Source organism: Acomys minous (assembly GCF_964271855.1).
Source record: "Acomys minous genome assembly, chromosome: 6".
NCBI lineage: Eukaryota > Metazoa > Chordata > Mammalia > Rodentia > Muridae > Acomys > Acomys minous.
Genome location: NC_140487.1, coordinates 35,971,883 through 35,984,624, shown reverse-complemented (window position 1 = coordinate 35,984,624; position 12,742 = coordinate 35,971,883). Strand labels below are relative to the sequence as shown.

The following is a 12,742-nucleotide window of genomic DNA, read 5'->3' as shown; positions in this document are numbered from 1 at the left end:
AGTTTGAAATGTACGAGGAGTTGTCCAGGTGGTTTTACACTCCTCGTTTGGAAAAGAAACTTATGGGTCTGTCTTTTTGTCCTTTCAGTTGTTTCTTGCATGGCCACGTCTAAGGCCACAGTGGCCTTCAAGAGTAAAAACAAATTCTTTATTAATATTTATAGTCTGAGTTGGGCATGGTGTTGCACACCTGTAATCCCAGCAGTCAGGGAGGCAGAAGCAGGCAGATCTCTGAGTTCAAGGACAGCCTGGCCTACAAAGCAAATCCAGGACAGCTAGGCCTACACAGGGAAACCCTGTCTTGCAAAACCAAATATATATTTATTTAGAGTCTGATTTCAAGTAACTTTATCTTCGGCTTTATTTATATTCAACTACTTAGTTCTCCAAATAATCAGTTTTCCATGTTTGTGTCTATTTCCTTCATTTCCACTGAATAATCTTTTACTCAGGCTTGTGTGTTCATGTGCATGTATGTTTGGTATATGTATGTGCTCATTTGCGCACAGGTATTTGCACTTGGATGTGGTGGTCAGAGGTTGACTTTGAGTGTCTTCTGGCTCATTTGCCATCATACTTTCCAAGTTAGTTTCTCGGTAGACTAGACACTTCCTGCTTTAGCCAGGATGGCTGCTCTCCTAGCACTGGTGGTCCAGACCCTGCCCCGACTCCCAACATGCTGTGGCTTCTAAGAAACTGCCCCGGGTCCTCATGCTGATATGAGCACTTTACTGACCACCATCTTCTCAGCCCTTCATAACTGTTTAAGAGTTTGTCATGGTGTCTTTACTCCGTGTGTGCTGTGGTCATGTTCTGCAGTGTGACCACTGAGGGTCACATGAGCCCTGGCCACAGTGAGAGAGGTAGTACGCAGTAAATATTGGCAATTGACTAGCCTGTTTCTAAGGTCTGTGTCAAAATTTGGGGAGTATTTTACTGTTTTCAGACATTGTCTACAGTTATATATGTTAAATTCTTTGTTTTAGAAAATTCCAGAGGAATTTAATGTATTTAATTTAATACAAGAAATGAGAACACAGAGGCACTCTGCAGTACAAACAAAGGTATAGTTGATTATTTTATCTTTATAAGTTATATTTTCATGTATGTTTCCTCTGGTATTTTTCATTGTCTTCTGTTTATCATTTCTCTTTCTAATAGGAGCAATATGAGCTTGTTCACAGAGCTATTGCCCAGCTATTTGAAAAACAGCTACAACTGTATGAAATTCATGGAGCACAGAAAATCACTGATGGTGTAAGGATTCTTTGCTCACTAGCCTTGGCAGATTTACTTTTTACCATTTGAGATCATGTGTTGTAGCTGTGTGAGAATGTCCGCAGCAGTTTCAGGGCTTTTTTGTTTTGGTTTTTTGAGACAGGGTTTCTCTGTGTAGCTTTGGCTGTCCTGCAGTGTACTCTGTAGACCTGACTTTTACTCTGTTACAATAGAGACTCAGTGACTCAAAACAAACTGAGTAAGGATAATTTTAAAAAAATCTTACGTCAAAGCAAATATTATTGTTTTAAGTATTAAAACTACTGCTAGCCAGGTAAGTTAGTAAAACCTAGGTCAGATAAAAGCAATTCCTGCTAGCCAGGCATGGAGCGCATGCCTGTAATCCCAGCAGTTGTGAGGCAGAGGCAGGCAAATCTCTGTGAGTTCGAGGCCAGCCTGGTCTACACAGGAAGTCCAGGACAGCCAGGACAACATAAAGAAACCCATCTCAATACAAAAAACAAAACAAACAAAAACTTAACTGCATTATTCTCTCTTTGCTTTTGCTTCCAACTAATTATAAGTTGCGTCTACTTGAAGTTTATTTTGGCATGGTAGTATAACATTTTGTAGTTATTTTCATATACTCTATGCTGTTTTGTGTTGTGGGACAATTTTGTTGTGTGGCCCAGACTGTTTGAGGTTCGCTTGCCACAGCCTCCTTGAGCACTAGGCTTGTAAACATACGTCACCATGCCCAATGTATTATACGCTCTTTACAGAGGCAGAATTATAGGGCCATCAGTAAGCCCCTCTTTGTCACATTGTAAGTCATTGCCATTGTAGCCTTAAGAGATCTTACTGGAGCTTTGGGTTTTTTAAATGTGTTATTAAAGGATATATGTGTATTTGCATGTACAGATTATGCTGTAGGACTAGGAAAACATACCACAGCTTATATATGAAGCTCATAGGCCAGCTTTGTGGGCTCAGTTCTCCCATGTGTCAATCAAGGAAAGTTGATTTTCCTGTGACTTTAGTAAAGCATTTTCCCCCTTGGCAGAATGAAATTACCACTGGAAATATGGTCAGCTCTGTCGGTGGTGAAAAACAAGATTCTCCTCCTCCAAAGCCACCAAGGACTCGAAGGTATGGTGTGCCTTAGGATTTTCTCTAAGAGGAGATTTTTACTTTACTGACCTAACTAAAATGACAAATTCTGATCATTTCTTTGTTTTATAACTGTTTGTTTCATTTAAGATGTAGAATATTTGGCAATTATTTGTTATTGATATGCTAAGGACATACTTCTTATTCTAACCCCAAAGTATGCATTTTGGTACAGTGTCCTTAGGCTTCCTTCCTTTAAGGTGGTTTCTCTCAGGACAGGGGAGTTCTCTGGAACCAGGAAGTCAGAGAATAGTTGATATTTCAAGAAGCTACCTGTCTCGGCCCAGGTTTACTGAAGGCTCGTTATATGACTGGCAGTAGCAGGTTGAGCATAAGAACCCTGGGTATAACACAAAGGAAAAATGAAAGACTGAAAACAGTGATGTAGAGGCCATAGGAGAAAGGATTTTATTTTGTTTAGTCTTAATTTGGCTTGACAGTGCTATAAAAGGAACCCAGAATGCTTTCTGCATGTGAGAGAAGCATTCTACCACTAGCCCCCCCCCCAATGGAATATTTTATATGGCAAGAGAGTGCTGCCTGAGAGGAGGAACTAGACTTTCAAATGTGTGTGTAAAACTGAGAGCATGTGTGGGATTCAAACAAGGAGTTGCGGTTGGTTCGTGTCGGAGCATTTAGAACTGTCTCATTTGGGAAGCACACAGACAACATAGAACGTTTTGGGACACATTCACTTAAGAACTTGAGAAAATAGCAAGTAGAAAGTTAGATGATGCTAAATGTAAAATCAGCATTGAAGAAACTGAGGCAGATTTCAAGCTTGCTGAAAATGATAGCCTGGGCTACATTGTGGGTTGTTTTGTTTTTTTAAAAAGACTTACTCATTTGATTTTATGTGTATGCAGGTAATATATATGTGTATGTGAGTAGAAAGAAAGAAGGTAGCATCAGATCCCCTAGAGCTTGAGTAACAGGTGTTTGTAAGCAGTTGTGAGTGCTGGGAATCAAACCCTGGCCTATGGAAGAGCGGCAGTGTTTTTAAACTCTGAGCCATCTCCCCAGCATCAAGTTTTTTGTTTTTTAAGACTTACGTATTTATTATTATGTATACAGTGCTCTGGCTGCATGAACACCTGCAGCCCTGAAGAGGGCATTAGATCACATTATAGATGGTTGTGAGCCACCATGTGGTTGCTCGGAATTGAACTCAGGACCTCTGGAAGAACAGTCAGTGCTCTTAACCTCTGAGCTATCTCTCCAGCTCCAGCCTCAAGTTTTTAACTTTTTAAAAAGACAACTGTAAAGCCCAGTGTGGTGGTTCACAACTGTAATCCAAGTTGTCTTAAAGAGATTTATTTATAGAGTAATAAGCAGTAGAAACTAGAATTTTAAATAAAGGTTTATTATTTTGATTAATGAAAAAATTAACATTTCTTGTCATTTAACTTTTAAATCATAATTAAGGTTCTTTTTAAAAATTTGCCACAGTTTTCAAAACAGCAGAATATATGTTTTTAAGATTGGCAGTATGTGAAAGTGCTGGATTTATTAAAAGCCAAAAATATCAAAGAAAAACTGGAGGAAATCGATGAGAGGACCAACCATTCAAAAATTATAGTATGTTTTAGGTCAGGCATATACCCCCTACTTGGAAGGTAACGGCAGGAAGATGAGAAGTTCAAAGTCAGGCCTTGACCTTGATGATGTAGTTTATAGTCCCTCAGTGTCAGGGGAGTCTGATGACCTGAGTTCAGTCCCCAGTGGACAGAGAATCAACTCCTTAAAACTGTCTTCTGGCTGTCACTGTGGTATGTACACACCCACACATTCTCACCAAACACAGAAATTATGAACAAAATGTTCAGGCCATCCTCAACTACAGCCTGGTCTTCAAGACTGCATTTAATTGGATAAACATAATGGGTTTTTTTTCCACTAGTGGAAAAAACCAAAACACCAGTGCTGGTTGGAGATGGTTCTGTAGTTAAAGGGCTTGCTACACACGCATAAGAGCCTGAGCTGGCTCCCCAGCACCTTTGGCAAAAGGGTTGCATGGTAGCACATGCTTTAACCCCACCTTTAGGAGGAGGGATAGAACTAGGCGTCTCCCAAGAGCTCACCATCCAGTCAGTCTCACCAATAAGACAAGCTCCAGGTTCAGTGAGGATGCTTGTCTCAAAAAAGACGGTAGGGCGTGATAGAAGATACCTGAGTTGGACCTCTAACCTTCACGTGAGTATAAATATACCCTTATATATCCATATTACCAATCCCTGGATTCGAATAGCCCACAAATGAGTAGATACAGTTAAGAATGTGTGTTCTGGGTGGGGTGGAGTGGCCCATGCCTTTAATCCCACCACTTGGGAGGCAGAGACAAGATCTCTGAATTCAAGGCCAGCCTGGTCTGTAGAGTGGGTTCCAGGACAGCCAGGCTACCCAGAGAAAACCTGTAAAAGTCAGACTAACAGGAAAACGAGACGTTACAGAATGGATGAGAGCAAGGTGTGAATGAGAGCGTAAGTGTGAGTAATGCTGGTGCTCCAAAGTAGGAAGTGTAGTGTTTAAAACAAAAAGATCCAGAAATAATAACAGTATCAGCATTTAAAAATATTGAGATATATCTTAGAGGTAGCTGCAAAATTTTTCTTCTTCTTCTTTTTTCCAATATGTAATCCTGGCTGTTGTGGACCAGGCTGTCCTCACACTCAAAGATATCCATCTGCCTCTGTCTTACATGTGCTGGGATTAAAGCCATGTGTCTTCACACCCAGCCCTGTGAAAAAATTTCAGAGTAGGTTAATATAGAATGTAGGAGGAGAAAACTACTGTTCTTCATTAATGTCACGTGACTTTAAACCAGTCATCAGTGTTACCTTGATAAATATTTGGATTTTCTTAGCCTTGCAAATTAGAACATTACAACTATATTGTAATCAGTCAACTTTCTTTTAAAATGTTACACATTCTTAAAACCCTGTTTGTTGTTTTCAGTTGCCTTGTAGAAGGGGATGCCAAGGAAGAAATACTGCAGCCACCAGAGCCTCACCCCGTGCCACCCATTTTGACACCTTCCCCGCCGTCAGCCTTTCCAACCGTTACTACTGTGTGGCAGGACAATGACAGATACCACCCAAAGCCAGTGTTGCACATGGTTTCATCAGAACAGCACTCAACAGACCTCAACAGAAATTACAATAAGTCATCAGAGCTTACAGGGAAAAATGAATCAACTATTGATCACGTAGATAAAAAATTAGAGCGAAATTTAAGTTTTGAGATTAAGAAAGTCCCTCTCCAAGAAGGACCCAAAAGTTTTGATGGGAACACACTCTTAAATAGGGGACATGCGATTAAAATTAAATCTGCTTCCTCTTCTGTAGTTGACAAAACCTCTAAGCCACAGGAATTAAGTTCAGGTGATCTAAAAGTTGGTGTTTCTCAGAATTCTTGTGCAGACTGCAGTGCGGCACATTCGGACAACGTTCCTGACTCTGCAGAAGAACCGCAGAACTCACACACACCTCCACGGCCAGACTGCTTGCCTCTTGATAAGAAAGGACATGTCACATGGTCATTTCATGGGCCTGAGAATGCCACACCAGTATCTGACGCATCTGAAGGCAAATCCCCAGATAACCATTCTCCAGCTATAAAAACTGTGAGTTCAACATCAGCCTCTACAGCAGAAGAGGAAACCCGCCCCAGCTCCCCCCTGAGAGCGCCACTCAGCTTTACCAACCCACTTCACTCTGACGACTCAGACTCAGAGGACAGGAGCCCTGACGGTGCTGTGGCCAAGAACAAAACCAGCGTTTCCACAGCAAGTGCCACTGTTTCTGCTGCCCGCGGTGCTGAAAGCCCTGCCGCGAGGAAAGTGCTGCCGGTGTCCATTGCTAGACACGAGGTGGCAGGCACGCTGCCTCCAGGTGCTGAAAAAGGTAATGCTGTATGACCGTTAGCTCTTACCACCTGCCAGTCTGTGTGAGCTTTAGTCCTGTCCCCTCATGGTGGTTTATTCCACACAGTACTTGAGCCTATAACAAAATTTAGTTGGTTTTTAGATAACTTCTTTGTTTGTTTGTTTTTGTGACAGAGTTTCTCTGTGTAGCCTTGGCTGTCCTGGAACTCACTTTGTAGACCAGGCTGCCCTCGAAACGCAGAGATCCACCTGCCCCTGCGTTCTGAGTGCTGGACTTAAAGGTGTGCACCACCACTGCCTGGCTGTTTCCTGCTTTTTAGAATTAGTGTGAAGTACTGCGGGGTTTCTATTTCACATTTATTTTAGTGTGCTAATCAACTCAAGTACTCTAATTACCCGTGCGCTCAGTATTGAATGATGGTAACTGTCATGGCTCCTGAGACTGGGTTAAGACATTTTAATGCTCGTGTTTCTGCCCAGCCAGATAATTTTTTCTTAATACTCAAAGTCATATTTTCTTTTCTCCAACTAGTATAGATATCTACAATTACGGGGTTTTTTGTTTTGTTTTTGTAAAATTGTACAACTTTATATCTCCATATTTACATTAGTATTTTTAAAGATTTGTTTATTTATTATATATACAGTTTTCTGCCTTCATGTATACCTGCACAGGGCACAAGATCTCATTGTAGATGCTTGTGAGCCACCATGTGGTTGCTGGGAATTGAACTCAGAACCTCTGGAAGAGCAGCCAGTGCTCTTAACCACGGAGTCATCTCTCCAGCCCCTAGTATTTTTATTTTTCTCTCATTTATTACATCTCAACCACAGTTTCTCCTTCCCTGCCACCTTCCCTCTCCCCCAGACACACACACCCCTAGCAGAACAGGCCTCTGAGGCATATCAACTAAAACATGGCATAACACGGTACAGGAGACCAGGCATATCCATCACAGCAAACTGGACAGGGCAGCCCCTTGCATGATTCTACTTTGAGTCACCATGCCTGCTAAGCTAGTATTGGTTCTTGAAATCTGACGGTGCCTTCCCTCTTGCTTTATTTTTGAGACAAGGGCATGGAACTTTATCTTTCTGCCTCAGCCCTCTGTGCTCTGAGATATCCAGGAATTTACTACCATAACTGTCACAAAAGAGTTATTTTTTGGAACTAGAGAGATGGCTCAGTTATCAAGAGCACTGGCTACTCTCCCTAGGACCCAGGTTCAATTCTCAGTACCTGCGTGGCAGCTCACAACTGTCTTAAAACTCCAGTTCTAGGGAATCTAACACCCTTACACAGACACACATGTTAGGCAAAACACCACTGTGAATAAAAGAAAAACAAAACAAGTAGAGTTATTTTTAATTGTTCTTAGTCACTTGCCTTATAGGTTATGTCATGTAATGTTTATTTTATAGTTAATTATTACTTAATTTATTACTTACTTTGTAAAACAATTGACACAAAAATTAAGAAATTTTGTTAGTGAATTAATCCAATAGTTTTGTATTGATAACAAAAAATAGTATTTTGTATAAATCACTGCCTGACAACATTTCTTAGTATGAATTCATTCATTAGTCCCCCCCCCCCTTTTTTTTTCCTTCCTTTCTTTCCATATACCCAGGGCCTATATATGCCAAATGTGCATTATGAATTTTTACTTAGTCTTTCCTCAGGCTTGAAATTTTACTCAGATTTGGCCAGAGTGGGCCTCACACACTGTGATATGCAGAAGCCTTTGTAAAACAAGACAGTCTTTAGTTGTATAACTCTTGGGAATGGGGGAAGGGCTACTGCAATTAGACTTGGGTCCCTTAGACACTTGGCAAATGCTCTAGCCTGGAGCGCTAACCCCAGTGATGATTATGTAATCTCTGCAGAAAGCTTGTAGTGCATGAAAGGCCATTTAGCGGTCCATGGAGAAGCATGCAGTTGAAAAAGCAAGGAATTAGAAAACAGAATTCTTGAGAAGTGGTGATTATTAAGAAAGAACCTGATAAAAGCTTAGCAGTGTGCAGAACTTAGTGCCAGTGTTACGTGTCCTTCCTTGAAATAACCTTTTTTTTTTTTTAAACTGTAGTAGCTAGTGATAAGAGGACAAAGAGAAATGGTACTTGGTGGCTTATCATCTCACACTGCCACTCTTGGGGAAGGTAAATTATTCTGGTACTCTAGGTAGATGTATCAGTATTGGAGCTCTGGACTGAAGGCTTTCATTGGTATGCATGTCACCAGCTAGTGACAAGAGGGACAGCGGCAATCAGCCAGCCCTCAATGCTTGTTGAAACGTGACTTCAGTTTTTAATACTTACAGCTATCAAATATGGTAAAGCAATTATATCCTGCCAGACTGGTCATTTTCAAAGAAAATAGGCACAAAGCCTGGACAGTGCGCACAAAACCTGGACAGTAGGCACAAAGCCTGGACAGTGCGCACAAAGCCTGGACAGTCCAGTATAGGATCCTCAGGACAGTTTTCCTTATCAGTCCTGCTGAGGCCTAGTATGCTCTAGTTTTCTTTCTTTCCCTAGGCGACAATTTAAAGATCTACTACACCAATTTAACCTGAATTCCAAGGCTAACCTATATGGGCCTACTTACTAATGCATTACCTTTTCTCTTTTATAGGGACTAATTTGGTCTCTACTGCTGTAAAAACGAACCAAGTTCATAGTACTTGGTAGTAAATTAATGGTTACTAAAATATCAATGGCTATATGATATCTATTAGAAAGAAAATTTGCACTTCAAATGTTACTTTAGTTGCTTGAAATGTGACTTCAGTACATAACTTTCAAATAAGTAAAGATTACAAGGTGACTTGAATGGATGGTGCATGGTGTGCCAGAATTTAAGAGAGAATTGATTCACTTAGGAAGCACAGGCTTTAACCAAGTGACCAGCTTTCTTTGCACACTTAGCATCATCAGGAAACCCAGCAAGCCAGTGGTTTCTTTACTGAAGACTTTCACCCTCATAGTACAGTCAGAGTAATGTCCTTAAGCATTGTAGGAGGCATTTGCCTTGTACATAGTAGTGGAGTTTGCTCAGTAAGGTTTTTTTGGTTTTGCTTTTGGTTTTTTGAGACAGGGTTTCTTTGTGTAGCCCCCACTGTCCTGGAACTTCATTCTGTAGCCCAGGCTGGTCTCAGACATCCCACAAGCCTACCTCTACCTCCCAAGTGCTGGGATTAAAGGCCTGCCCCACCATGTGTGACTGCAACATCAGCATCTTTTTTTTTTTTTCCTTTTGGTCTTCGAGACAGGGTTTCTCTGTGTAGTCCTGGCTGTCCTGGAATCTCGGTGTAGAGCAGGCTGACCTTGAACTCACAGAGATCCACCTGCTTCTGCCTCCTGATTACAGGCATGTGACACCACACCTGGCTTCAGTAAGATTCTTAACTCTTCTTGATCATGAATTGAGTATTAACAATGTTTGAAAACTAATTTTTTGGTACTTGATAGGGATTTTTTTTTAAGATTTATTTATTATTTATACAGTATTCTGCCCACACGTGTGCCTGCCCACCACAAAAAGGCACCATTACAGGTGGTTGTAAGCCACCATGTGGGTGCTGGGAATTGAACTCTGGACCTTCGGAAGAGCAGCCAATGCTCTTAACCTCTGAGCCATCTCTCTAGCCCCTTGAGAGGGATTTTTAAAATTTAAGGTATCAAGAAAGTTTAGATGGCATGTTATTAATTTAAAAAATATATTTATTATGTATACAGTATTCTGCCTACATGTGTGCCTCCCCACCAGAAGAGGGCACCAGATCTCACTGTAGATGGTTGTGAGCAACCATATGATTGCTGGAAATTGAACTGAGGACCTATGGAAAGACCGTGTGCTTAACCTCTGAGCCATCTCTTCAGCCCCATTAACTTTTAATTGTCTGAATTTTGTGCTAAATTTAGATGCTGATGTTAGTGAAGAGTCGCCTCCTCCGTTGCCTGAGCGCACTCCTGAATCGTTTGTGTTAGCAGGTGAGCGTGATAAGTATTTTTCTGCATTACTGATTTTCATCTAGCAGCTGCTGCACTGAGTGAATAAAACCAAAATGTAAGATTTGACTAATGATGACAGCTTTTTATTAATCACTTGAAATTTTCTTTAAGTTGTATTTTTTTCTTCCTGGTCTTACCAAATGATTGCATTTGTTATGGTCAATGGAAACTACTAGAATTAAATTAATGCAACTTCAAATGTATTTGCGGTACAGTTGGTGTCTTTTCATTCACTTCTTAGTTAACATTTGAGTTGGGTTGTGTTAATGAAGATAGTTCATAAAGTTTATATGATGCGGTTTTGTATTGACTTTAATACAAAGAAATTTCAAGGATTAAAGACAAAATTTTAATATTGAGATTTCATTTTTCTTAGATACTCCCGTGAGATCTGAATGGCATGAACCTCCAGGTCAGGAGTGGTCTGAACAGAGGGAATCTGAAGTGAGTGCTGAGGGGACTGGAGTAGCTCTGCCTTAACGTCTGCCTAGCTTACCAGCTTCCGCCGTTGCTGTACTTGACCATTTTTTATTAGTGTTTTGTTTATTATTTCTTTGTTTATTTTTTGCTTTTCAAGACAGGGCTTCTCTGTATAGCTGTCCTAGAACTCGCTCTGTAGACCAGGCTGTCCTCGAACTTGAGATCCACTTGACTCTGCCTCCCAAGTGCTGCGGTTAAAGGCATGCACCACTGCTGCCCGGCTTTCTATTACTTTTTGAAACAGGGTCTCCTGTATTCAGACCGTCCTCAAACTCACTTTGTCTCCAAGATTGCCCTTGAGCCCCCAGCTTTCCTCCTGCCTCTCTCCTTTCTCAGTTCAAGGATTATATATATTACAGGTATGCACCACCACGTCTGGCTTATACTAAGATTTCTGTGTAGTGGATGTAAACGTGTTCTTGTTTTCATCCCAAGTATGGCATGTGAAACAGACTTGTGTGAGGGTGTACTATTTTTGTCTGTTGGAAATAGACTTTTGAGAAAGGATCATGACACCTGCTCTTGTATCCACCAAACCTTCTATTTCAACACCGTTCATTTGTACAACTAATTTGGGTCTCTGATCATCGACCATTGTTTGCCAGAACACACATCTTCCAGTAGTCCCGAATGCACCTGTTCTTTCTGTTGGAGCAGCTTTGCCCTTGATGTAAGGAAACAGTAACGGCTGAGCAGTTCTATACCCTGAATTAATTTGCCTCTCCTTCTTTGCATATGCCATGATTTTAATTTCTTCCTTACAATCCCATCTATAATACCTGGCTGCACAATAAAGCCTTGAGAAGTTAACCCACTTCTTCCCAAGAGTATTCCTGCTGTCCCTGAAAGTAAAAGACTGTAAATGCCAGTGGGTGTTTTGTAACATTTAACCTGTGGGCATAGTATAAGAGGTATTTATCTGAGTCCAGATCCAAAGCCTTTAGTAGCATGCATTAAATTATCAATACCTAGTTTTCATCTTCCTGCATGCTTGTTACCTCCTGGCTGGCCAAAGAAAGACTGCTCATATTGTTTGATGTGGGAACTTGAGCTAACAGGCCCCTCCGTTCATTTCCCAATGGGAAGAGATTACCTCATTTGTCTGTCTCGGATTGACAATACCTAGACCAATGTTTTCCCTTCCCACAGTGGCTACAGTGCCCTAGAAGTCTTGGCATACCATTACATCACAGCCAGACTCTCATGTTCTCTTCTACGAGGACTGTTTTGTCCAGAGGTAGTGCACCTGTTATTTTGAGGTCTGGGGCTTTTTAACCTTACAATTTCTTTGTAAATGGCCAAATTTACCACAATTAAAGCACCAGCTGTGTTGATATCTGAGACCTAGCTACAGCTGTCCTATTGTATTGGCTTAACACTCCTGAGAGACAATATTAGCTGTCTCTCTTATCCATTCATCTTAATGGGGCTCCTCATGCTTTTAATGGTCAGATTGCTCTCTTAACATTCAGTGTTTGCTTTCTCATACACCATGGTTAGTGTCAGTGCCTATCTGGTATGGCTCTTTCTAGACCTGAACCTAATCTCTGTAAGACTTCTGTGAAGGCTTCTTCAGGGCCTTGGAATACCTGAGGAAACGAGACGGTTGTTTTACCAGGTGCCTCAGCCATGTCCCAAGCTCTTAAGGCCTCAATTCGACATTGTTCAGTTTTACTACATTTTCAGATTGGGTTTGTTCTTGTAAGTCAGCATAACACCCTTCACCAAGCAATTGATCTTTAACAGCATTTATCCTCCTAGTTACATTTTGTTGTTCTAATTTCATGGCTTTGTTTCTCCACCATGATAACCACTGTAACTGTTGAGTATCGTCTAACACAGCTGACACCAGTCCCTTCCAATCTTGGGGAATAAGTAAGTCTAGCAGTATAGCCCAGTTATTTAACAGTTTTTAAACAAAAGATGAATGCATTCCGACTATAGACTGTTTAAAATGCTTTAGATCTAGCATCTCTA

General features: G+C 41.0%; 1 protein-coding gene and 1 pseudogene across 3 annotated transcripts in view; one reads left to right on the top strand and one right to left on the bottom strand.

Moving 5' to 3' along the window:
• Nucleotides 1–12,742, bottom strand: part of LOC311600521 (large ribosomal subunit protein eL34-like) — a 127,529-nt pseudogene that overhangs the window by 78,077 nt on the left and 36,710 nt on the right. The gene's annotated exons all lie outside the window — the stretch shown is intronic.
• Nucleotides 1–12,742, top strand: part of PTPN12 (protein tyrosine phosphatase non-receptor type 12) — a 74,525-nt gene that overhangs the window by 54,561 nt on the left and 7,222 nt on the right. For both annotated transcript variants that reach the window (XM_084787280.1, XM_084787281.1), the window contains 6 exons: nucleotides 987–1,064; nucleotides 1,162–1,257; nucleotides 2,282–2,367; nucleotides 5,344–6,290; nucleotides 10,196–10,264; nucleotides 10,662–10,729. In XM_084787280.1, the coding sequence (XP_084643406.1) occupies nucleotides 987–1,064; nucleotides 1,162–1,257; nucleotides 2,282–2,367; nucleotides 5,344–6,290; nucleotides 10,196–10,264; nucleotides 10,662–10,729 (1,344 nt within the window). The remainder of the gene's footprint in view (nucleotides 1–986; nucleotides 1,065–1,161; nucleotides 1,258–2,281; nucleotides 2,368–5,343; nucleotides 6,291–10,195; nucleotides 10,265–10,661; nucleotides 10,730–12,742) is intronic.